This window comes from Xenopus laevis, chromosome 9_10S (assembly GCF_017654675.1).
Source record: "Xenopus laevis strain J_2021 chromosome 9_10S, Xenopus_laevis_v10.1, whole genome shotgun sequence".
Taxonomy (NCBI): domain Eukaryota; kingdom Metazoa; phylum Chordata; class Amphibia; order Anura; family Pipidae; genus Xenopus; species Xenopus laevis.
In genome coordinates, this window is record NC_054388.1 from 37,571,968 (window position 1) to 37,599,207 (window position 27,240).

The window sequence follows — 27,240 nt, forward strand, 5'->3', positions numbered from 1 at the left end:
AGGGGTAGGCAAAAGAGGTGTGGGCCTTGAGTGCAAAAGAAATGGGGGGTGCAAAAGAAATAGGCAGTGCAATCAGACACAAACAAATGGTGAGGAAGGAAGAGAACCATGTGGACCAAGTGAGGGGGGTAGATGGTGGGGGAGAAAGATATCCGCATAGGGAAATCGGTTGGGGAAGCAGATGATCAGAAGGTGCGCCAGGTAAAGTAGGATTGCTTGGGTGCCAATAGTGCTTGGCTCAGCACTGCCTGCAGTTAAATTAAATTTCTTATAGATTTATATAAAAAGACATATAGCTGTTATTCATCCCACACAAATACTGTATTGTTGCACAAATAATGTAACAGATCCTTTTGCTCAGACATTTTACTGTTTATTGTACAACTCTGAAGGGCAAGTCAATTCCTCCATTCCTTTCCAAATGATGAGGATTATGAAACTGAAATATATTCACATATATATATAAATATCCACACGCTGAATAATTTGTAAAATTAACCAAAATAAACCTCAAATGCCCTTGTTCTAATGCAGCTTATGCAGTCATGTTGGATAGCTCATTTAATATTAAATAATAAAACTAGATATATTTCTGCCTCTATGCTCATTTGTGAATATATATATATTAATATTTTATAACAAACCCTAACCTGTGCTCAGAACGGGGAACAATGAAACCAGATTGTTAATTGGAATTTGTGCTGCTGTATATTATGTGTAGCAGATATTGGTCATTTAAAGGCACAGTACTTCTGTTTGTCCCCTAAAAAACCCACTGTATATCAGAATGACTGACATGGATTCTCACTGAAGCCATGGCATTAAACTTTTTAAGAAAGAAATATATATTTATTTATAAGGCACTATAATTCATGGTTAGCGGAACTGCAACTCGCAAAGAATTTGCAAACATAATCGCATAAAGACAAAAATGGTTTCACATTTCCTTGGCAATAAACTTATCCAGACATAATTAAAAAGTGGTTAATATGGCCATTGGGCGAGTAAAAATATCATTTGTGTGAATTTAATTCATTTCAGAGAGCTGTTTACTTTGGACTTACTGTCCAGCACCTTTTAGGGATTAATTTTGGTTAGCCCATGGACACGAGGGACTTTTCCAAGATTGCAACCTTTTGCCATATCCTAGGTGTAAAGGCCAAGGCGGGACACTTTGGCCGACAGGAAGGAGTGAATGATGAAGACAATGGTTTTTGGACAGGAGTGCAGATCGAGTTGCTAGAAGAAAGTAGAAGTCTCAGTTAGTAAATGCACCAACATGCTTATGGAGGCACTCTCATGCATATTGGGGCTTGCAGTTGATTTTATTTTGAACTGCAGGTAAAATCTAGCCCTGCCCACATATATGTTATAGGCCCTGGCATATCACATTCAGAGCTACTTGTCAATCTGCCACAGGTCCGCTCCCCTTGTAGGATCCCATTGCCTGACCATGCATTGGTGGGCAGCAGCTTATATTGGCTTGTAACCCAGTCAGGCAGTTAAAGGACATCTAGGGACATCACTGGGCATATATCACAGGAAAATTGGATCCCAGGCTATAGAACTCACACTTCGGTCGGTGGAAACAATTCTATTTTGCAATAAAATGCTACTGGTAGTCACCATGCGGCCCATGTTGGGAGGGAGCTCCTAGTGTGGGCAGCCATGTTTGGTTACTCTCATGCGAATAATGCGCAATTCTTATTATATGCATGTGTGTGACATTATACATGAACATAAATAGTCACACACACATAGAGAGATCCTTCCCAGTGCAGGTGGCATAGCAGCCACTACGAACATTTCTTGGGCAAAATAGTATTGTTTCCCCCAAATTGAAAGCTGGCTCTATTAGCATGTACCTCTAGTGTAGGAAACAATACTCCTATGATAGATGCCCTTTAAGCTAACATACCTGCTTGAAGGGGTGAAGGGAAATTCACTAAACTACCGCAGGTCCCTATAGGTAATTCCTAAGAGTCCTTTTAAGTCTTAAGGGCCCCACCAAAATGGTCCAAATTATGCCTTGCAATTAATAAGGTTGGTCCTGAAAAGAATAGTGATGGGTGAAGGTGGTGAAGTCACATTTCCATATTTAGCACAATTATGACCATTTAGTACTTACAAGTTCTGCCTCAGGATTGCCGAATTCCAGATACAGCATTCTGACCCCATCATCAGAAGACATACGGAGCTTCTCAAATGGCTGGTGGAAGTGTATCACCTTGTTAAGGCCGGGTTCCTCCACAAAGAGAGTGAAACCTTGATCAATGTGTATAGACAGTGCACACTCATTCCCATCCCATGTACATGCTGTGTGGAGGAAAGAGAGATGTGTTTATATAGGAAATAACGTCTCCTTCATATAATATATACTGTCGAGTGGTTACATTTGAGACAATTAGCGTTATGCAACAAAAAGTGCATACCAAACTACCAGTGGTGCATCCTAGCGCCACATGGCCGCCATGCTCTGCCCTTCTTAAACTTTTTGCACCACTGGGTGCTTCACCAGAGGAGGTCACCTCCCCAATTTTAATTGTCACCGGTAAATGTTTTGTGTGCAGCACTGCGAAATTGTTTCTTAGAGATCCATAAATATCATTGTAGTTTTCAGCATGCATCTTCATGAACTGCTTATTAGACATTCAGCAAGTGGATTTAATATGAGCCTAGTTTTTGAAGGGCTCCAGACAATGCAAGAAACACCAATTCTTAGGCAAACAAAGAGAATATACAGGTAGATATTCATTTTGTAGAGAACAGACCAGGAATCAGCAGTACTTAGTCTGCAATCACCCTTTATTGGTGTATTCTCACGTGAAAAATGGACTAACTCCCGAAACATGTAGTGAGTGAGAATACACCAATAAAAGGTGATTGCAGACTACGTAAGTACTGCTGATTCCTGGTCTGTTTCTAATCTATACAAAATCGAATATTTATCACATGATGGATGGTGTGTGTTGAAACAGCAGGTTTACACTTATTTGATTTTTTTCACTCATCCTCTTTGATTCAAGGTAGATATTTACCGAAATGGGAAACAATGGCATAACAACCAAGGGAGCAGACCCCACAACTGCCCAGTAGGGGCCACAAGTGGCATGGTACAAGGGATACAGTTCACCCACATTAACACAGTGTAGAAGGGGGCTAAGTGGCATGAAATACGTAGCACCAGTCAGCTTATTAACCTTAAGATTGCTCACCAGAACATTTTTAGGTTTTAGAACAGAAGGGTCTTGTGTGCCACCAGCCTCACATTTTCCAGTGGGTCAGTAACCCTTAGCCAATTGCTTTCATACAGTTGGCCAGTAAATACAACAGGCTGATTGGTCAATATGGGCTACTATACCTGGCAAACTGCTATTGCATCTACCTCCGTGGTTTTGTACGTTCCTTACCAGTCTCATAAAACTTAACTCTCACCTGTGGTCACCTCCTTTATAAGTTCAGCTGCACTGTGACAGCCGTCCACCAGCGTCCGTGTCCAGGTTGCCAGCTCCCGCTGCGTCTCTACACTGAAAAGGTGTGTTTCCACCCCTTTCTGGGTACCAGAGCGCAAAGCAAATGCCAGCTCAGTTTCGTAGAGAGGAGAACTTTTTGAGGGCCCAGAATGTACCAGTCTAAAAGAGAGGGGGTAAGATGTATAAATGTAAATAAAAAAACATATCACAAAGTACAAATAACTGTTCTTTCCACTAAACTACTAAGGGATTTGTAATGGGATGTGTTAACTATTGCTTTGTGATGCTAACCACTGTGCTACCTTACTCAGTGCAGTGCAGTATGTCACAGTCCATATTGGGGCCTAAAGAGCCTAATTTCTAGTTAGAAAATGGAAATGTGGCTCTTAAAGTTACCAGTGGAGACAATGCTTTGCTTGTGGTAAAGTGTGTCTCAAGTTAAGTATCTCCCCTTGTCTCATGGCAAAAACACACCTGCAGCAACTTCACAAGGTTACTATGTGTGTTGGGAGTTTCCTTAAATGAGAAGGATCTAGGGGTCTTTGTAGATAACACGTTGTCTAATTCTGGGCAGTGTCATTCTGTGGCTACTAAAGCAAATAAAGTTCTGTCTTGCATAAAAAAGGGCATTAACTCAAGGAATGAAAACATAATTATGCCTCTTTATAGGTCCCTGGTAAGGCCTCATCTGGAATATGCAGTGCAGTTTTGGACTCCAGTCCTTAAGAGGGATATAAATGAGCTGGAGAGAGTGCAGAGACTAAGTGCAACTAAACTGGTTAGAGGGACGGAAGACTTAAATTATGAGGGTAGACTGTCAAGGTTGGGGTTGTTTTCTCTGGAAAAAAGGCGCTTGCGAGGGGACATGATTACACTTTACAAGTACATTAGAGGACATTATAGACAAATAGCAGGGGACCTATTTACCCATAAAGTGGATCACCGTACCAGAGGCCACCCCTTTAGACTAGAAGAAAAGAACTTTCATCTGAAGCAACGTAGAGGGTTCTTCACAGTCAGGACAGTGAGGTTGTGGAATGCACTGCCGGGTGATGTTGTGATGGCTGATTCAGTTAATGCCTTTAAGAATGGCTTGGATGATTTTTTGGACAGACATAATATCAAAGGCTATTGTGATACTAAGCTCTATAGTTAGTATAGGTATGGGTATATAGAATTTAATTAAAAGTAGGGAGGGGTGTGTGTATGGATGCTGGGTTTTCATTTGGAGGGGTTGAACTTGATGGACTTTGTCTTTTTTCAACCCAATTTAACTATGTAACTATGTGGGGATGATCCCACAGTTTGGCAACTGCTGTACTGTGTGTGTAATTTATATTTGTTACAACAATTAATCGTGTTGTAATTGTATGCAATGCATTGTAATGGTATGTGTTACTTGCTGCTGCTATTTCCCAAAGCTAAAAAACAGAAATGGTAAATCCAGTATTGCTGTTTGTGGATTTAACCATTAGATGGCAGTATAAGTTCTTGAAAGCAAAATCTGTCGTAATGATGAGGACTTTGCAGCCTTTCCTTGACAGGGCCGAGAATGGTGCACTCATTCAGAGGGGCAGTTCTTATTCAGTGACCCAGATCACTCCTTCTAATTGGTTTCTTATTTGTTTTGCTTCAATAACAAACAGTGGGCAGGTATAATCCAGTATTGGGTGGATTGACAGACTAGTTCAAAACATATATTTATATATTGCTTTACTATATTTAAGATACTAGTATACCATGAGCAGCAAACATACTCCCAATACCAAATAAACATTGGGGTCTGTTCCTGCTGAACTGTGCTTAGTACAGGGGAACAGAGCACTAATGGTATCCTTTGACTACTGAATGATCAATTAAAATCTTAAAGGGGAACTATCACAAAAATGAAAATTTAATATAAGCTTCAGCATACAGTATACTGAAAGATTTTGTTTTCTAAATATAATCAATTCAAAATTCTGTACCGTTTCTGAAATAATAAAGTTTACCTTCACTATCTCTCTTTTATCATTTTCTTCATTCACTCTTCATGCCGGAGTTGGGTGTCAGATAATCATTGACAGTTAGATCCAATATATATTTTAAGGGGGCTCCTTTTGCCTGGAAGATGTATTAGAGCTCACTCTATTATAATCACCAGACACCATGTCTATCTACATGCAGGATTTGTGCAAATGGTAGTTATTTTGTTAGATTTTGTTTTTATTAGAATCAGTTATTTGAGTGAGCCTTAATTCATCTGCTAGGAAAGCCCCCCTATAAGATAAATTGGCTCTAACTGTCAATGAATATCTGTCACCCAACTACTGCATGAAGAGGGAAAGAAGAGAAACAGATGCTGAGAGAGGGATAATGAACATAAACTTGATTATTTCAGAAACAATGCAGAATATTTAATTGACTGCATTTAGAAAGTTCCCTATTTCAGTGTGATATTAAGAGAGCTTATATGAAATTTTCATTTTCGAGATAGTTCCCCTTTAAGGAGGCAAACAAACCCCTTTTATCCCTGACTAACACTTACCTGGTGGCAATAAGTGGGTGAAAGAATGCAGGTTTGCTAAAGCCCTCTCTGGAGTGCGGAAGGCTGTTGTACAGCAGGAGATCCTTCTCTGTGAGAATGGCCAGCAGATTGCGGTTTCCATCCTGGGTGAGCTGAGGGTTAATATAGCAGAGCATTAGAACGTCAGCATGATGTGTCCATTCACAGGGCTTACAGGCTGTCCCGTTATATGTATAACTGTATATAAGAAGGCACTCACTGCCCACTGCTGGCATAGCCACATACCTGCTCAGTAAGCCAGCCCATCTGTTTGATGTCTTTGCCTAATAGCTGTTTCACATCCTCCCGCACACGGGGGGTCAGAGCACTGGCGTTGGTGTGGATGGCATTAAACCAGGATTGGGCCATACCTTCATCCTTTGCCCGAAAGAACAGCACGTCCCTTCCGTCTGCTGAGCAGATCTCAAGGTATCTACAGAGAAAGCCACACAGCATCAAACAATGCCGCCTGTCAAACACACCTTGTAACCTATCTCTGATGTTTGTCTTAGTCCCACCCATGCAGGGGCTGTCTACAAGATATAAGGGATACTGTCATGGAAAAAATATTTTTTCAAGACACATCAGTTAACTGAATCAATTTCTCAAAAGAGCAAACAGATTTTTCTTTTTATATTTAATTTTGAAATCTGACATGGGACTAGACATATTGTCAGTTTCCCAACTGCCCCAGTTATGTGACTTGTGTCTGATAAACTTCAGTCACTCTTTACTGCTGTACTGCAATTTATAGTGATATCACCCCCTCCCTTTCACCCCCCAGCAGCCTAACAACAGAACAATGGGAAGGTAACCAGATAGCAGCTCCCTGACACAAAATAACAGCTGCCTGGCAGATCTAAGAACAGCACTCAATAGTAAAATCCAGGTCCCACTGAGACACATTCAGTTACATTGAGCAGGAGAAACAAGAGCCTGACAGAAAGCAGTTCCATCCTAAAGTGCTGGCTCTTTCTGGAAGCACATGACCAGGCAAAAAGACCTGAGATGGCTGCCTACACACCAATAACTAAAAAAAATACACTTGCTGGTTCAGGAATCACATTTTATATTGTAAAGTGAATTATTTATAGTGTAATTTAGAAATAAAAACGACATCATTAAAATCATGACAGAATCCCTACAGCTGGTGTTTCAGTCACCCTGAGCCTTTCTTTTACCCCAGATATGGCAGTTAAGTCACTGAAGAAAATTGATTCAGAGGACTGCATTGACCCAAGCATGCCATAAAGATTACTACAGAAGATTCAGTGCACCCCAGACATGCCAGTAAGATTACTGCAAAAGATGGAGTCAAATGATTGCATTAACCTTAGTCATGCCAGTAAGATTACTGTAGAAGATAAATTCATAGAATTTGTAGAAAATGAATTCAGAGAATTACATTAACCACACACACATGCCAAAAAGATCACTGCAGAAAACAGATTCAGAGAATCCATAAACTCCAGACATGTCAATAACATCAATTATATTGCTGCATTAAATGGATAATAGTCATTGCATTAATCAAGACAAGTGAATAAGATCACAACAGAAACACATTCAGAGCACTATATTAAACCCAGACATGGCATATAAATCTGCCATGCTATTCTCAATTAAAATGCTGCGGTGTCCATTCTGAAAAATGGCCAAAGTGTGTCACCCCATGGTGTGCCTTCTGTCTGTATAGACGAAACAGAATTATCACATTCTGATGAAAATTGATATTGCTGTGCCATCCATGGAAACCACAGGAACACTTCCCCAACACAAATGATACACAGGTCCAGAAGCATAGACACTTGGACAGACAACAGCTTTAAACTTAGACAAACACTTGGACAGACAACAGCTTTAAACTTGGATAGACAGCAGCTATAAGCTTAGACAGACGCTTGGACAGACAGCAGCTATAAACTTGGACAGACAGCAGCTATAAACTAAGACAGACACTTGGACATACAACAAGTTTAAACTTGGACAGACAACAGCTTTAAACTTGGACAGACAGCAGCTATAAACTTAGACAGACACTTGGACAGACAATGTTAAACTTGGACAGACAGCAGCATTAAACTTGGACAGACTGCAGCTATAAGCTTAGACAGACACCTGGACAGACAGCAGCTATAAACTTAGACAGACACTTGGACATACAACAAGTTTAAACTTGGACAGACAGCAGCTATAAGCTTAGACAGACACCTGGACAGACAGCAGCTATAAGCTTAGACAGACACCTGGACAGACAGCAGCTATAAACTTAGACAGACACTTGGAGATACAACAAGTTTAAACTTGGACAAGGTGCAGCTTTAAACTTGGACAGACAGCAGCCATAAACTTAGACAGACACTTGGACAGACAATGTTAAACTTGGACAGACAGCAGCTTTAAACTTGGACAGACTGCAGCTATAAGTTTAGACAGACACCTGGACAGACAACAGCTTTAAACTTGGACAGACAGCAGCTTTAAACTTGGACAGACAACATTTAAACATTTTTCTGGAGCAGACAGATTAGGAGCATTGCATTAAATCCAGACATACCAGAAAGATCACTACAGAAGACCCATTCAAAACACTGCATTAATCCCACACATGCAGAAAATGGATTCAGAGAACTCCATATACTCCATACATGTAATAGTATACTTTCACTGAATGGACCACATCTACCAAAGTTACAAGCAGTGCTGGAACTACACTTCCTATCCTATTCCAGTAACCCTTTCTCTCGGCATTTCTTTTTTTATTTTTCATAGTTTAATGGGGTAGTTCACCTTTAAATTAACTTTTAGTATTTTACATTATGGCTAATTCTAAGCAACTTTTCAATCAATAGATTTTGAATTATTCACCTTCTGACTCTTTCCAGCGTCCAATGGTAGTCCAAATGGGGGTCACTGACCACTTCTAAAAACTTATGCTCTGTAGGCTTATAAATGTATTGTTATTGCTACTTTTGATGACATATCTTTCTATCCAGGCCCTCTCCTACTCATATTTCAGTTTTGTTCAAATCAATTCATGGTTGCTAGGGTCATTTGGGCCCTAGCAACCAGATTGCTGTAATTGCAAACTAGAGAGCTGCTGAAAAAAAAAACGAATTCAAAAACACAAATAAAAAATGAAAACCATTTGCAAATAGTCTGAGAATATCATACTAAACGGTAACTTAAAGGTGAACAACCCCTTTAACCATTAACATTTGCCTTCTGCTGTTCTCTTTCCACTTCTTCTCTTTTCTATTGCTCCCAGTTTTATACTCTGTGCTTCCCCTTTACGTTGTACACATCAGTGTGGCCCCTTAATGCCTTCATCCCTGCATAGAGTATTTGCATGTTTATAGTTTGTTTCTGCCATGGCAAGCATGCTCAGCGAACCCCTTTTAGGACAATGTCTCACGAGGAAGGAGATTTCTCACCCTCAGGAAATTTGATCTGCCCCCGGGCAAAAAATCCCTGAAATTTCCTTGCCATCTGGAACCATTAAAAACAGGTGCATGGAAAACAATTTACACATGGCAACCCTGGGTAATCCCGTGAAAATGCCTTCTTACTCACTTTGACTAAACCCTTTTTGAAAGCATAATTTGTATTAACTCCCAGCCTCCTTTCTTACCTGGGCTCTGCATCTGCTGGTAAAAATCGACGGGTTACATAGCACATCCTCAGCGGGATGCTCTTTCCGTCTTTATATTCCCGGGGCGGGAGTGCGGGGGATCCTCTCTTCTGTAAAGTGGCCGTAGGTGAGCCACTCGGGGGAGAGCCCTTAAAATACGGTGATATTTCCTTCATGTACTTTACTAAAAACACAAGGGGGGTATCATTAATTATGCTGCCGATGCCTGATCTTACTTAAAGTCAGAGTAGGCCCAATGGCTTATTATTTTAAAGGATACTATCCCTTTAACAGGGATACATTCAGGGAAATACATTCTGAAAATGGTAGGGACAAAAGCTTATCCCCTTCACTGCCTATGTGTATTCTTGAAATATGGCACTGCCATTAGTATAAATCAGGGATCCCCAATCTTCTGAACCCTGAGCAACATTCATAAGTAAAAGGAGTTGGGGACTCTAGCAACACTAGCATGAAAAATGTTCTTGGGGTGCCAAATAAGTGCTGTGATTGGCCATTTGGCAGCCCCTATGTGGATTTTCAACCTACATTGAGGCTCTGTTTGACAGTACTCCTGGTTTTTATACAACCAAAACTTGCCTCCAAGCCTGGAATTCAAAAATAAGCACCTGCTTTGAGGCCACTGGGAGCAACATCCAAGGGGTTGGAGAGCAACATGTTGCGCACGAGCTACTGGTTGGGGATCACTGGTATTAATGAAGAGAGACTGACCCATAAACATGTCACTGTCATTAGTACCCTTTGGGCTTTATCTGGGATTTATTTGCTTTCCCCTGGTCCAGCTTCTAGAGCAGTGGTTACAAACTATGAGGCATGTTCCGAACAGATTAATCTCGATGGCCCTTCTTTTTAGGCTCCAGCTTACAATGTAAATATACAGGGCTGAATGCAGCAGTGGGAAAGATTTCTGGAATTCTCCATGAACAAGAATAAGCTCACATGCAACATGGGAATTTCCAGAAAAAACAGCGACAGCTGGAGAAACAGAAGAAGTTTAGTGTAAAGGCAGTAAAACAATTGTAGTATTTACAACTAGAAATGAGCATTGTTAGCACAGAGATTAACTATCTGCCAGTTATGGGTTTCAATCTTGCATAGGGCACCTAAAGTCATTTACATTGGCATAACTAGCAAACTGGGCTCCACAGCAATACTAAGGTTATTATATACAGTATCCTTAGCTCCTCCCATGATCATTAAGTTGTCTGAGATATTGATGAATTATGATGAGCAAAAATTTTCAGCAGGCATAGTTTTACAGTGAAATTCCACATTTTGCCACTGGCAAATATTTTTGCAGAACCACAGCAAAATGTCACCATGAAAAACGCAGTAACACAATACCCATTGACTCCAATGTATTTTGTGCAAAAGAAAAAACGGTGCCATGAAAAATGCCTATTGATTCTAATGCAGTTTGCACAGAGAAAAATCACTGCAAACAATCAATGCGTTTAACTAATTATGCAGCATTTTCACAAATTTTATGGTGAAATGGGACAGATTCACTCATCACTGTTTTTGGCTAAAGCTTAAGATCCACTCACTGGAAAAGGTTGGCAACACAATGGCCCAAATTGGACTGATAATGGAGGCTGAAAATTCATCAGGAAAGAGCCGCATCAAATCAACATGGCACATCATGCTAGAGACTAGGGTGTAAATTTACTTACCTCCGAAAATCCACCAGTGCTGGCTTTGCGCACATCGCAACACTTCGCCAGGCGTAAATTCACCTGGACAACGCTAATTCACGAAGATCCGAAGTTGCGCACAGGGTACCGAATGCTTGCAAAGTTGCGCTAGCGATAATGTGATCAGCAGTTTGAAGTTACGCTAGCGTTGGGTAATTTGCATACAGCGTGCAGTTAAAGTTCAATGGACGTATATGTTGCTGCAAATACATTACACTACACAAGGCCAGGGAAACCTTAATAAAATAAAATAAAGTTGTTATATTGCCCTACACATGTGCCCACTGTATAGTTTATGTCATATGTTAGAAAATGTAGGCGGGAATCTTGGTACCCTAAAAAAAAAATTGCGCAGTTTTGCAGGCTATCACCCTGAAAAAAAGAAAAGACACCAGCGTTTTTCAACAAAATTTCAAGTAACTCCTATCTACTCCATTGCACTTCGCCTGGTCTGAGGTGGTGAAGGCAAGTCTGGCGATAGAGGTAACGGTCAGTAAAATCAAAAACTTAGTGAATTTGCGTAGTAATGCTCTGCAAAGTTGCGCCAGAGTCTATCTCCTTCGCTAGCGAATTTTCGCCAGCGTTAGCCACTTTAGTAAATTTTCCCCTATGATCTAGAGAGCAGTGATGAGAGATGTGTATTCTCACCTTGCTTCATGGCAGGAGTGGCCCTGCTTATGGCAGCTGCATTTGGAATTTCAGAGAAAATGCTACATATTGGGGGAAATATGGCAAATGACACCACTGTTTTTTTTTTGTTTTTTTTTTTTACTTTCCTGCCTTCCCTTTAGTTCCTATGCTGACTGGCAGTTTTGCTCAGCCACAACAAAGGGCTGTGATACTGTCTGATCACCGTAGTCCTTTCAGGAAAGGGCAGCAACTTAAAACACCCATAAAAGGGGTTGTTCACCTTCCAGCACTTTATTCAGTTTTGTTGATTTCAGATAGTTCACCAGAAATACATACTTTTTTCATTTACCTTCTATTTGCAAGTGTTATTCTAATAATGAATCTAAAATATATATTTTTCACCCTCGAAGCAGCTCTGTGAGGGGGGTCGCCGACCCGGTAAATTGATACATTAAGTTGATACATTTGTTATCTTTGTCCCTGCTGAGCGGAATCCCTGAATCCGTCATTAAAGGCAGATGTTAGAATTGATACAATAGCTGCTAATATTCCACAGATGAAAAATGTAGCAATTAAATGTAACCAATTACAAGAATTGTTACAATTAAATGTAACAGTTCAGCACCTGAATTACTGAGCTACCAGACTGAAATGGCAGAGACACAAACATCCAACTTTACACTTAAATTTTGAAAAAACGGTAACAAATAAAAAAAATCTGAAAAATATGTGTTTGGAAGGTGAACAACCCCTTTAAAAAGGAACTATTAAGGAGAACTGTGGCAGCCCAAATATCCATTATCACCTGTGACCAAGGCCAATAGAAATGAATAGTGATGAGTGAAACTTCATGGAAATTTTTTGAAAAATAACAAAAAATTGTAAAATGGCGAAAGAGTCAAAGATTCTCTGCATTTTTTCCTAGTGCAAAATAAAAGTTTTTTTACAGCATGGAGAAATTCTAATAAGGCCATATACTTTTTTTCCAGAGCAAAAAAAAACTATTTTTTCCAACTACAAAAATAAGGAATGGTGAAATTTTAATAATACCATTGGAGTTTTTTCTCACTTTATTTCCCATGGAAAAACTCTTGTTTTTTTTCTGGTGAAACAGAATACATTGCAAAATTCTAGCATGGATTAAAGAAAATGTTCACTGCTGGCTAAAATGTAAATTTTGCAGCAAAACTGTACATTGAAAAATAGTTCTCTCTTCCCTAATAGTAAATGACGCAGGTGATGAGAGGCTGGCAGTTCTGCCTACATGTCGCTGGCAGCATTAGCCTTAGACAGAGGCTTTCCCTTACTCCTTAAAGGAGAAGAAAAGCTACAGAAGCAGTTTATTGCCAATAGATTAGCCACAATAGTACAAACTATAATCCTATATTAATTCTGCAGAATGCTTTACCGTACTTGAGTAAACATCTCTAGACTTTGTCTCTGTTTGTTTAGGATAGCAGCTGCCATATTGGCCTGGTGTGACATTACTTCCTGCCCGAGTCTCTCCCTGCTCACTCATAGCTCTGGGCTCAGATTACAGCAGTGAGGGGGGAGGGAGGGGAGAGAGGAGCAAACTGAGCATGCTCAAGGCCGTGCCCTGGAGGTTTAAGCTGAAAACAGGAAGTTTGATACAGAAGCCCATGTGTACACAATAGAAGGAAAGAAATGTGGTGTTTCTTTTGACAGGGGACACAGAGCACCATTACTTTGATGATATACTGGTATATTTATATAGACCTTTCTGATAAAGCTTACTTACTTTTTACCTTTCCTTCTCCTTTAAGGCAAACAATGGCAGGTGGTAAAGGGAGTGACACAGCCCATAGAGCAAGCCCTGATATCTAGCCATGAGATCAGACAGTTGGCCAGTTTTAAAAAAGGGGACATTTCCAGGGTCACAAAGATAAATCTGCCATGCTATTCTCAATTAAAATGCTGCGGTGTCCATTCTGACACTCTTTGCGGGAAAAATGGCCAAAGTGTGTCACCCCTTGGTGTGCCTTCTGTCTGTATAGCCCAAACAGAATTATCACATTCTGATGAAAATTGATATTGCTTTGCCATCCATGGAAACCACAGGAACACTTCCCCAACACAAATGATACACAGGTCCAGAAGCATAGACACTTGGACAGACAACAGCTTTAAACTTAGACAAACACTTGGACAGACAACAGCTTTAAACTTGGATAGACAGCAGCTATAAGGTTAGACAGACGCTTGGACAGACAGCAGCTATAAACTTAGACAGACACTTGGACATACAACAAGTTTAAACTTGGACAAGGTGCAGCTTTAAACTTGGACAGACAACAGCTTTAAACTTGGATAGACAGCAGCTATAAACTTAGACAGACACTTGGACAGACAACGTTAAACTTGGACAGACAGCAGCTTTAAACTTGGACAGACAACAGCTTTAAACTTGGACAGACTGCAGCTATAAGCTTAGACAGACACCTGGACAGACAACAGCTTTACACTTGGACAGACAGCAGCTATAAACTTAGACAGACAACAACTTTAAACTTGGACAGACAGCAGCTATAAACTTAGACAGACACTTGGACACACAACTTTAAACTTGGACAGACAGCAGCTTTAAACTTGGACAGACAACAGCTTTACACTTGGACAGACAGCTTTTCAACTTGGACAGATAGCTTTAAACTTAGTCATTTGGACAGACAACAGCTTTAAACTTGTACAAACACGTGGGTTTTTTTGGGGGCGGGGTGTTATTGTTTCCCTGGCATGTGGGTGCTGTATTACTGTATGTATATTTGTATGTATACAGCTGAGAAGATGAACAAACAATCAGCCAGCATTCACCAAATGTTTTCCTTTATAAATCAACCAGGTGTACGTCAAACGGTGTCCACTTCAACCGACTTTAGAAATCCAAAAATGTAGCAGACAGCACAATTCAGGCATATAATTAAAAAGCCTTTATTTGTTACTTCATGGCTTTATAGTCTGGACAGATATATTTCAAGCCACATATAGGCCTTTATCAAGCTTGGTTTTGTCAAGATCTGTATACGCAAATGCAATCATATCATATAGGTGGTGCACGGCACACGTGGAAATAGTTCATAAACAAACAGACAGCACCAGGTCCAGACTGGCAATCTTTGGGTTCTGGCAAATGCCAGAGGGGCTGCTATAAGGTGCCATAGAAAGTCAGTATTTAGTGGGCTGGTGGGGGCAGTTTGGGCCTGTGTGTAGGCTTATCGGGCCTCTGTGTACCTGAAATGCCAGGGCCTATTTTGACTCTCAGTCCAGACCTGGACAGCACCATTCAAAATGTGTTTTAAAAGCCTTTATTGTTACTTAATGGCTTTATAGTCTGGACAGATAAAACGTTTCAAGCCACATATGGGCCTTTGTCAAGCTACAGCTAGCATATATCAATTTTTGTCAGATACAGTACATTCTCCATAGACAGTAACAGCAAAATCACCTACACATTAATGGCAACTACAGCTGTTGCCATTTATGTCCAGTACAATTATGCAAAGATGGAGAAGGCAGTATGGCAGCTCCAACTCTTACACAAAATCAGACACACAGAGAAAAAATGTTGTGTGCCCATGCTAAGCTGTCCCCTCATACGTTACTAAGTAAGGAGAAATAAACGTAAGATAAATCCTATTTATAAATAGGGTATATTTTACCACCGACTATATGGGCGTTAGCAGGGCTAGCAGACAGTCAGATCCTGCCCATCAGCTGTCAGTGTTTAGTTCCGCCCTGCGGGGGGAGATAGGAGAGACCGCCAGCTACAGGCTGGCACTGATCCTTTACTACAAAGTCACACTGGAAGAGTGTGTGTGTGTCTGGTTCCCTGTGGATATTGTATGGAACCTGTGCACCCCTCTGTATGCGTATGCACCTGTGTGTGTGTCTGTCAATGAATTCTGTCTCAGATAACTACACATGCCATTTGCCAAACTGGTTTAAACTACCATCACCCCCATATTTCTCTTTTTAACATTAATCATGTTTGTGCCTGGCATTTTTCTGTTGCTATATAAATCTCTATTTAATATTGTTTTCTTTGCTATGCTAAGCTTTCTTATATGGATCAGGGTCCCTTTAGTCCATAACAGGGTTAAAAACACTGATATATCAGCCATACCCCCCACTCAGCAGTAAGGATATGAGTTAGTCAGTGTAATTGTACAATGTAAGTATCTCAGGGGCAGTGGAAACAATAACACCCCTGCTCTGTATGCTCACAAAGTACATACCGTCCAGCACTTTCATTTTGTATCTGGGACAGAACCCAACTGCTGTAACATGACCAGAAGCTCATTTCATCAAAAGCATTCCTTCTCTGCCCACCCTTCCTGCTACATTCTATGAAGCCACAGGTCCAGTTTCATATCCCAGGCCCATTTTTGTGTACCACCACCTTCCCTGCCTTGAACTAGTGTTCCCTCTCTCAGTCTAAACCCTGCCATTTCCCTCTCACCCACTTTTACTCACTCCTCACTCCACCAGCCCTGAATCCCTAATGGCTCACAGAGCAGCACAGCATTCTGGGTAACAAAATGGAGCCACCATTGCTGTGAAGTATAATAAAGAGCTGTTGCAAAATACATAATTTATGGGAAGAGTGGTTTGAGAGCAGCGCTGCAATTGTATTGTAACCATCACTGTTGGACACCAGGGGCCCACCAAAAAAACGTTAGATCAGAGTCCCACCCAAAAACCTTAGACCAGGGGCCTCTTCTCAAATCTATTATTCTTCCTCTCCTCACTCAACCTCTATTCTCCTAGTCTCTTTTCTTTACATACAATAATACTATAATCTATTATTCCATCTATTTGGCCTCTTTGTTCTCATAGAAATAGGGAATGGCCATGAAATAGGCCAAATGTTTAGCAGCATGAGGGCCCACTGACACCTGGGCCCACCGGGAGTTTTCCTGGTATCCCGGTGGGCCAGTCCGACACTGGTAACCATGAGGTAAACCGCAGCTTAACCAAGCTCTGTTCCAGGATAAGATAGATATTAAATGGCATATTCAGTATTATATGCAGCATGCTACCCCACCTAGGGTTGCCCCCTGGCCTGTGAAAATGATGGTTGATCCCAATGTTATTAATAGGGTAAAAAGATGAATATATAGAAAGGCCGGTATTTTTTCCAGAAAAGGTGGCAACCCTAACCCCACCAGCTGTTGTTTTCTGTTTCTGGTTAAAACTAGTCTACCTACCCCCAGCTGTCTCTTACTGTACCTATTTAGTACAAGTTTATTTACCCCCAGCTGTGCTTTCTACACCTGTTTAGTACCAGTCTATCTAACCCCTACTGTCTCTTTCTATACATGTTTAGTACCAGTCTATCTAACCCTAGCTGTCTCTTTCTAGACCTGATAAGAACCGGTCTAGCTACAGTACCTTCAGCTGTCTCCTTCTACACATGTTTTGTACCAGTCTACTAAAATCTACTTCTGCTGCCTCTCTCTATACCTGTTTAGTACCAGCCTATCCACCCCAGCTGTCTCTTACTGTACCTACTTAGTACCAGTCTATCTAACCCCAGCTGTCTCTTTCTATACATTTTTAGTACCAGTCTATCTAACCCTAACTGTCTCTTTCTAGACCTGATTAGATCCAGTCTAGCTACCTTCAGCTGTCTCTCTTTCTATACCTGTTTAGTACCAGCCTATCTAGCTCCAGCTGTCTCTTTCTGTTCCTGTTTAGTATGAGTCTATTTTCCCTCATCTGTCCTTTCTTTTCCTGATTAACACCAGTCTCTACGTCCAGCTGTCTCTTTCGGTTACCTCTCTGCAACAGCCCAACCCTCCTCTCTCATCTGCTTCTCACATGTATCTCTTTTTTCACCCTTTTCCTCCTCATCTCTCTTGTCTGTATCCTGTACTTCCATCTTCCTTTTCATCAGCTCAGTACCAGCCTTCCCTCTCCCCAGACAGATTACCATCCCCCCAGTAACATCATTATTAGTTTTCTACTCAGGAACTACTACAACTCAGGAATACTCAACCTTCTTCCAGTGCAGTTACTATAGTCTTACGCTTACTTCTTCTGCACTGTACCCATGATGCTTTATTCCCCTCATACTGTTCCCCTTTACATGAGCTCAAATTGGGCAAGTACCCATTTTTGGTTGTTTCTGATGTATAAGATATTTTTATGGGTTTCACCACCCAACATAGCAGTAACTGAGGTCAGTCAGTGTGCAGCCATTAACGCTCAATGGAGATCAGTCATTTTTTGTGCATGCCCATAACATTAAAGGGGCACTGACTATAATATAATCATTTGTTTAAATAATTTTACTACGTACATCAGAGGTGTTGAGCACACAGCCCTATACCTGTTGATTAGCCTGCGACCACCAAGCTGTTATTTTACGTATGGGACCCTTAACCAACTTTTAGCTTTTAAAGATAACGTGAGTTACAGTTCAACAACAGCTGGAAGGCCAAAGGTGAGAAAACCCTTATTTATTATTTCTTCTAGATTTGGCTGCAGCCTTCTTGCAGGGCCCCCAAAAACTAAAACTTGACTTAATGGGTTTACATTAGTGAATGGATCCCACTGGTTTCAGTGTGAGACCCAGTAAGCTCTGGCTAAGCACTTTTATTCTGTGAGATGCCTGTGTCGGCTCCCCTTGCACTGATGCCTCCCACATTCCCCTCCCAGCATCCCTGGAATGTGCACAGTTCCCTAAACAGCTGTGTGGGAAACCATCAAAAGCAGAAAAAATTCAACAGAAGACATGGGATAGAGTGAAACTGAAGTAGTAAATACACTATATAAACTAACACAGTCGTACATTTTAGTACCTGCACCCAATAACTAGTGACTAAGTCAAATATTATTCTGTAAGCGGCACAGTTATTCATATAACTCAGTCTCCCACTGCAAATTATACCCACTTCATATAGAATAGACTGGAAGTTTAACCCATAACTATACCCTCTCCTACTGGTCAATATAACCCTTCCTATAAGAACTCCTACTGCTCATATAACTCAACCTATAACCCCTACTATTGTTCCATATAACCCTCCATATAACTCCTGGGAGAACAAACTGCAGCAATTGAAAACCTATCAAGTGCAATGTGAGGAGATCAAGTTGAATCTGTTAAAGAAACACAACCATTAAAGGGTTACACTATTATACTGGGCCTGAGTCTGATATACCAGAAATAATGTTAATTGGTAAAACTATACTCAAGAACTTTATGGGCTTCTCAGCTGATGCTGTTTATGCCTTCATTCACTTTCCTGGCACAATGCAGTTTGAGCTTCCAGTTGCCCCAGAATCTGGAGATTTTCTGGGAGATTTTCCATAAAACAAAGAGAGATCCAATATGGGGTTAGGGTTAGTTATCTAAAAAGAGCACTGTGGTCATATCTATTCTACTGCACTCTGAATGTGTCGACTTGTCTGATGTCTTGTTCTGGCCTAAAGGTGGCCATACACTCAGCGATATTAATGTACGAAACAAATTTTCAACATTACTTTTGTCTACTGAGTATGTTAAGAGGCTAATATTTTATGATCTAAAAGAAGTTTATATGAGAGAGTCTGATACAGATTATTGAGGAAAAAATATGGCTTTTTCTTTTCTGTTTAAAGATTCATTTGATGCAAATTATTTGAATTATGTTTGTAAATCCAAATTTTCCTCCTATTGCTCCCTGTAACTCTCCCTATAATTCCTCCTATTTCTCCATATAACGCTCCCTATAACTCCCCCTATTGCTCCATATAATCCTCCCTATAGCTTCTCCTACTGCTCCCTATAACCCTCCCTATAATTCCTATGACCCCATATAACCCTCCCTAAAACTCTTCCTACTGCTCCATATAATCCTCCCTATAACTCTTCCTATTGCCCATATAACCCTCCCTATAACTCTTCCTATTGCTCCATATAACCCTCCCTATAACTCCTCCTATTTCTCCCTATAACTCTCCCTATAATTCCTCATATTTCTCCATATAACCCTCCCTATAACTCCTCCTATTGCTCCATATAACCCTCCCTATAACTCCCCCTATTGCTCCATATAATCCTCCTTATAGCTTCTCCTACGGCACCCTATAACCCTCCCTATAATTTCTATGACCCCATATAAACCTCTCTATAACTCTTCCTACTGCTCCATATAACCCTCCCTATAACTCCTCCTATTGCTCCATATAACCCTCCATATGACTCCTCCTATTGCTCCATATAACCCTCCCTGTAACTCCTTCTATAGCTCCATATAAGCCTCCCTGTAACTCCTCCTATTGCTCCATATAACCCTCCCTATAACTCTTCCTACTGCTCCATAAAAGCCTCCCTATAACTCCTCCTATTGCTCCATATAAGCCTCCCTATAACTCCTCCTATTGCTCCATATAACCCTTTCCTATAACTCCTCATATTGCTCCATATAACCCTTCATATGACTCCTATTGCTCCATATAACCCTCCCTGTAACTCCTCCTATTGCTCCATATAACCCTCCCTGTAACTCCTCCTATTGCTCCAAATAACCCTCCCTATAAATCCTCCTACTGCTCCCTATAACTGTTCCTCTAACTCCTCCTATTGCTCCTTATAATCCTCCCTGTAACTCCTCCTATTGCTCCATAAAACCCTCCCTATAATTCCTCCTACTGCTTCCTATAACCGTCCCTCTAACTCCTATTTGCTCTATGGAACCCTCAATATAATCCCTGCATAAAGTGTATACTATACTATAAAGTGCTGCAGAATATGCTGTTGCTGTATAAATGATAATAATAAGATATTTTTCTCTAAGGCATCTAAATCACAACAGGCAAACGTAGGCTCACCTTCCAGTACCACCTCCTTTCCGTTCTTCTTTAGCACCTGCACAGCATCATCATGAGTGGCCTCTGACAGGTCTAGCCCATTAACAGATAGGATGGCGTCCCCCACATATAATGATCCTGTCAAGTCAGCAGCCAAGCCCTTGAAAATCTTGGAGATAAGGATGGGCATCTTGTTCTCCTTGCCACCTTGTGAAAACAAATATATCTATTAATGTATTGGTATGGAACTGTTCTTCAATATATACACCAAGGAAATATTTATCCATCCCTAGATAAATGGTATACGGCAGGGGTCTCCAAACTTTTTTCCTGTGTGCCACATTCAAATTTATTTTATTTAAAGAAATGAAGAGCAACAAAAGCACGAAAAATTTGGCATGGGGGTGCCAAATACAGGCTGATTGACTACTGGTAACCCCTATGTGGACTGGCAGCCTACTGGAGACTCAGTTTGGTAGTATACATGGTTTTTTAAAAAAATAAGCACCTGCTTAGAGGCCACTGGGAGCAACATCCAAGGGGTTGGTGAGCATCATGTTACTCACAAGTCACTCATTGGGGATCGCTGGTATAAGGTGTATGAGGTGAGTAGTGATTCAAGAGTTCAATCACTCCTAGGCCCAAAGTGTACTAATGGTAGTGACATGTTTAAGGGCTCAGTCCCTCCTAGGCCCAAAGTGTAATCATGGCAATTTTTTCAGAGGGTAATGCAGTAAAGTGCAAAGCAACCATGTACTTAAAGGAGAACTAAATCCCCCTAGGTATAAAAGCCCCCTTCCACTTCCCTCCATTGCCCCCCCAGATCAGGATCTGATCTTTTAAAAATCTCAACATCTATGGCCAGCTTAAGAGTAACGTAATGGACAGAAGATGGAGTCTGCTGCTCTGATCTGCAATTTTAGCTCAGGTTTTCAAAGGGGGCACTTTTTTACATAATAGGCTGTTTGGGGAGGGAGAGATGAAAGGGGCCAAAGGAGGGCTGTTAAGGGAAGCTCTTGTAACTAAGGGGGTTTAGTTTCCCTTTAATGACTGTTACATTATATAGAAGCAGCTGGAAAAAAAATATTATTTTTCCAGTAACGCTTTCATCTGTTTCTAATTCTGCATTTCTAGAACGTAAAAAGACATTTTCAGATGACTCCAAAAACTCTAGGAAATAACAGCCCAAATAATTTATTTTCTCTATCATATTCTGGCCTAAAGGATAAATTGGTTTTATAGGATTACTATACTCCTAATTTTTTAATGCTGAATTGTATTTTAGAGAAAATCTGTACCTGCATAGTTTACGGTATTTTTTTGAGCTGCAGGAAAACTTAGGAAGGTGTTCCTGCTTCGAAAATGTCAACTTTGCCTTATGGCTTATTGTCTGGGGATTGCCGTATAACACAATAGTTTGGCTAAGGGAAGTAATAGGGAGGGTTGAGGACAGACAGCTTGATACAATGGCTGCTTAAAAAAAGTAAAATAAAGCAAAAGTAATATAAAGCATTGTATTATGGTTTCATTAAATTAATACAATGGTGAGAAAAAAATGAAGAGGAACTAAGCCCTTAAAGATGTCACTGTCATTAGTACACTTTTAATAAAAGTCACTAAGTTTGCCCAGGAGCAGTAACCCATAACAACAAATAAGATGTTTGCTTTTAAACAGGTGACCAGTAAATGCTACCTGCTGATTGGTTGCTGTGGGTTACTGCTCATGGGCAAACTTAGTGCCTTTTATTACATAACCCCTTTTGGGCCTAGGAGGGACTGAGCCCTTAAACATGTCACTGACATTAATACACTTTGTGACTAAGCTGGAAAAATCAGTGTAACTGCCACTAGATTACTCGGGCAGGTTTTCTTGAGGACCTTATCAACGGTAATAAACTGCCTAGGTATTGCGACCTTTAAGGGGGGACAAATGATCCTTAAATTGATTCTGAACATTCCCCAGGCATCAAAAAATCCAGGAAGGACTTTTTCTGTACCTTTGGAACACACCTTCTCCCTTCTGGGAGTCCTTGATGATTTCCTATCAGCCACACTGACCCTTTAGAAAGACAGCAACAGGCTTCAGCTAAATCGGACATGCAATCTGGTGCTATTTTAGGATTAGGAGATATGTGACAAAGTAATTCTGAGTGAGCAGCCCTCCAGAATCAGAGCAACCACCCTCCATTTTTCTAACAAAAGCATGCTGCATTCAGTCACCGTTTATAATGCCAGTGGAATAAAATCAGAACTCAGTTAATTTAAAGTTTACCTTCCTCTTTAAAACTATTAATACGTTCCAAAATGCAAGATTCTTATCCTTGCACATGCAGAGATATCACTTTCCTGTGTACTGCATCATGATGGAGAAAGTCGTTTGGGGGGGGGGGGGGCAAGGAGAAGAAGGTGGGTTGTTAGTCCCAGCAGTGTCACACTCCCCCAAACAAACCAATATAAGTTGTATTTTAATGCGTCCAACTATTTTGTCCTGTAGGACCCAGGAGGCTAAGCAGTGACCCTTATTATTTATCTTTTACTGTTCCCTAATGCCTTCACTCTTAATCACGTTCCAGCTGGCATTGTTCGGTGTTGTGACAGAGGCTGCCCAGTGCAATTCTCATGTCCTTAAGAAGTTTGGTTACAGCCAGACTACACTGGTAACCTGGGGACCCATCTAGCAAAACCCATATCAGTGCATGTGTCTGGTTCTGGGTGTGTACAAGTCTTTGGGTATGAAGCAAATAAACTACAAGGTTCAGCATCCCCCATAAACCTACAACTGTTTAGAGCTAAAGTTTGAGTTTGTGGCTAAAGTGTTATTAACACATGGGGCCAACTATGCCAATGTTACTATTAGAGCCCAATGGAAACACAACCCTGCATCGTCAGGAATCCCCCTTTAAAAGGGCAGGCATCAATGAGAGTGCCAGGGGCACTGATCTACAGGCAAAGTACTGGGGCACTGCCAGCAGACGTTACACAGCAGATAAGGTCATTATTGTCAAAATAATTTGCATAGAAGTTGCATACAGAGGTGAATTTGTATGGGGAGATGAGCACACATATAAAGCTGGGGTACCAAAGCAGGCAGCATTGGTTAAGTTAGAACGAGCCACAGATTTACAGTTGCTAATGTCAGTAGAAACATAACATATAAAGCTGGGCAGCAATAGTATAGTGAGAGTTAAGCATCCTGGGGGGAAGCTTTGGCATTGCCACAGAATCCACTGGTACATTATTATGGCACAATGAGGAGAGGGCATGGGAAGAGGTCTGAATAATGATGAGAAGGGCAGGAACAGTGTCGGACTGGCCCACCGGGATACCAGCAAAACTCCTGGTGGGCCCAGGTGTCCAGGACCGCCATCAGAAATCGCAGGGCCCCATACGACAACATTTCCTGGACCCCCTCGGCTGCACCCACCGCAAGCCCCACCTACAGGTCCGCCTTCCCCACCCCCACAGGTCCGTCCCCCACCACACAGTAAAAAAACAAAAAAAATATTGGTGGCTAGAGTTCCCACATGTTAATAAAAAATAAAAAGATATTGGTGGTCAGGGCCCCCCATAAAAACCATTTGTGGCCAGGGCCCCCCCATAAAAAATATTGGTGGCTAGGACCCCACATGAGAAAAAAAATTGGTGGCCAGGGCCCACCCCCCCACATTATAAGAAAATTGGTGGCCAGGGCCCCTTAAACATCCATGCAGCTCTCAGAAAGATGGGGGGCCCGACTTATCAAGTAAGTGTGGCATGGCCGGGGCCCCCCTTACCCTCGGGGCCCCCTACAACTCTCCTCCCTGTCCCCCCCTGATGGCTGCCCTGCAGGTGTCAGTGGGCCCTCTTGCTTCTAACTATTGGGCATATATTATGGCCATTCCCTATTTCTTTTTAGGAAAAAAGAGGCTTGATAATGGAACAATAGAGTATAGTAAGTAGATATAAAAGACTTGGAGAATAAAGAGGTTAAGTGAGTAGAGGAGGAATAATAGTTTGGAAAGTGGGCCCATGGTCTAAGGTTTTTTGGTGGGCCCCTGGCAACCCAGTCCAACACTAAGCAGAAATGCCACAGTAAAAGGTAGGCACAATAGCATGATAGGTGGGGATGTCACTTGGGAGAGAGATTTGGGCATGGACACTATAATGAGGTGGATAGAAATGCCGCGGAGAGCTTGGCAACAAATGAGATGGGGAAATGAGAAGTGGGCGCCATAATAAAATAGGGATGTCACAATAAAATGTGGGCACTGTAATGAGACAGGAATGACACAATGAGAATTGGACACTATGACAAGGTAGATAAGCCTGCGCCTGAAAGAGAAGAAGTTGGCTTTACATGGTGGCACTATAAGGTAAAGAGAAAGATGCAGTCAGAGTGAAAGCTGGACACTATAAAGGGGCAGTAAGTGACGGCACAATGAAACCTGTACACTGTACTGGGCTACTTAGTAATGTCAAAGTGAAAGCTGCCCATTGTATCAGGGTATTAGTCAGGGATGCCTTAGAGAGAGATGGACAGATATTACCTGTACAGGGTAGTGGTATGAAAGACATCAAAGCTGGGCACTATAGCAGGGTTGTAGTTAGGAATGCCCTTAGCCTGGTGGGCTCTGTACTGGGACAGAGGGAAAGTTGGGCACTGCAGACGGCTACTAGGTTTATGCTCTGGACAATATTCTGGGCTAATACCAGTATGGAAGTTGGGCAGTATAGCAGGGCACAAGGTTGTATAAGAGTGTGTCACTGGGCACTATAATGGGGTGATACAAAGGAATACCCTAGAGAGAGCTGGGCCCTACATTAGCAGAGTTAATATTGCCAGTGTTTAACCAGGGCACAACACAGAATGGCATATATACAGTAACAGGGCTGCTACTTGGTGGAACTGTGAAACTGGGCACCAGTCTGGAATTCCCACAAGACAGAGGGAGGGGCACTAGAGGAAGAGAGCGCTGGTGTGACATTTGCTTTATAGCCGGGTAGTTATTCATAGGGTGAACCCGTGGGCAAAGCAGCAGAGTGAGTTGGCAAAGCCTGGGTGTGTAGTAGTAGTAGTAGTAGTAGTAGTAGTAGTAGGAGGGTGGTCTCTTTTACAGGAGTACACGTATGATGCCAGTAGTTCCCTTACCCTTAATGCTGACTCCCAGCCCGCCCGCATCCTGCTTCACTACCCGGACAGTCCGGCGCAGGTTAATCACAGACTCCGGGACGCCTCCAGCAGGTTCCGCGCAGTTTACCGCCTTCTCCTCCGCTGCCCCAGGCTCAGACTCCGGGGTGAAGCTCAGAGTCTCTTCCCCGAGCAGCAGCAACACCCGCAGCCAGCGCTCCCCGGGACAGCGCAGCTCCAGCAGTCCGCTCCGATGAGCCGTGCCCGGGGAAGCCATGGCCAGAGTGGCCGGACAAGCAGTGAGGGAGGGAGAAGGAGGGGGAGAGAGGGAGCGGCTGCACAAGGTGGGACCGCCCTGCCCAGTCCCGTGCCCACAAACTAGTGCCACCCTGAAACCCATCAGCCCCTGTCATGTCTGATTTTATAGTGTCCGTCATGCGTGCCAGTCTATGGCCTCTTGTATTTAATATATAGGCCAATAATATCTGTATTTTCCCTACTACTCCCTGCCTACCTCTGTATACTGCCCAAAACTGCCTGCCTACCTCTATATACTGCCCCTACTCCCTGCCTACCTCTAAATAGTTCCCACTACTCCCTGCCTACCTCTATATAGTGCACCCAACTCCATGCCTACCTTTATATAGTGCCCACTACTCCCTGCCTACCTCTATATAGTGCCCACTACTCCCTGCCTACCTCTATATAGTGCCCACTACTCCCTGCCTACCTCTATATAGTGCCCACTACTCCCTGCCTACCTATATATAGTGCACCCAACTCCCTGCCCACCTCTATATAGTGCACACTACTCCCTGTCTACCTCTATATAGTGCCCACTACTCCCTGCCTACCTCTATATACTGCCCCTACTCCCTGTCTACCTGTATATATTCTGCCAACTACTCCTTGCCTACTTCTAAATACTACCCACTACTCCCTGCCTACCTCTATATACTGCCCACCACACCCCTCCTACCTTAATATATTCTGCCAAATGCTCACTGCCTCCCTCTATATTCTGCTCAGTACTCCCTATCTACCTCGCTAAGTACTCCCTATCTACCGCTATATTCTGCCAACTACTTCCTGCCTACCTCTATATTCTGCTCAGTACTCCCTTGCTACCTTTATATAGTGTCTAAATCTCCCTGCCTACCTCTATATTATTATTATTATTATTATTAACATGTATTTATATAGCGCCAACATATTGCGTAGCACTGTAAAGTAAATATGATTACACAACTACATCACATGAATTATATACATAGAACATATGGAGTTACATACATCACAATCAATACCGGTACAAAAGGTGAGGA

At 41.8% G+C, this 27,240-nt stretch overlaps 1 protein-coding gene across 1 annotated transcript; it reads right to left on the minus strand.

Annotated features, from left to right (window-relative positions):
- Positions 1-302: 302 nt before the first annotated feature.
- On the minus strand, positions 303-26,231 carry snta1.S (syntrophin, alpha 1 S homeolog). Its single transcript, XM_018238462.2, has 8 exons — positions 25,937-26,231; positions 20,830-21,015; positions 9,650-9,833; positions 6,265-6,451; positions 6,001-6,131; positions 3,436-3,632; positions 2,129-2,316; positions 303-1,239 (listed from the first exon to the last, which is right to left on the minus strand). The coding sequence occupies exons 1-8, from the start codon at positions 26,190-26,192 to the stop codon at positions 1,147-1,149; spliced, it is 1,422 nt and encodes a 473-aa protein (XP_018093951.1). The 5' UTR covers positions 26,193-26,231; the 3' UTR covers positions 303-1,146.
- Between the last annotated feature and the right edge of the window lie 1,009 nt (positions 26,232-27,240).

Excerpts from the sequence above, each read along its gene's own strand:
- snta1.S (XM_018238462.2), bottom strand. The coding sequence starts at position 26,192 with ATGGCTTCCCCGGGCACGGCTCATCGGAGCGGACTGCTGGAGCTGCGC. Across the intron at positions 21,016-25,936 it reads GCTGGGAGTCAGCATTAAGG|GTGGCAAGGAGAACAAGATG; the intron begins GTAAGGGAACTA and ends TGTTTTCACAAG. Across the intron at positions 1,240-2,128 it reads GCAATCCTGAGGCAGAACTT|CAACTCGATCTGCACTCCTG; the intron begins GTAAGTACTAAA and ends ACTTTCTTCTAG.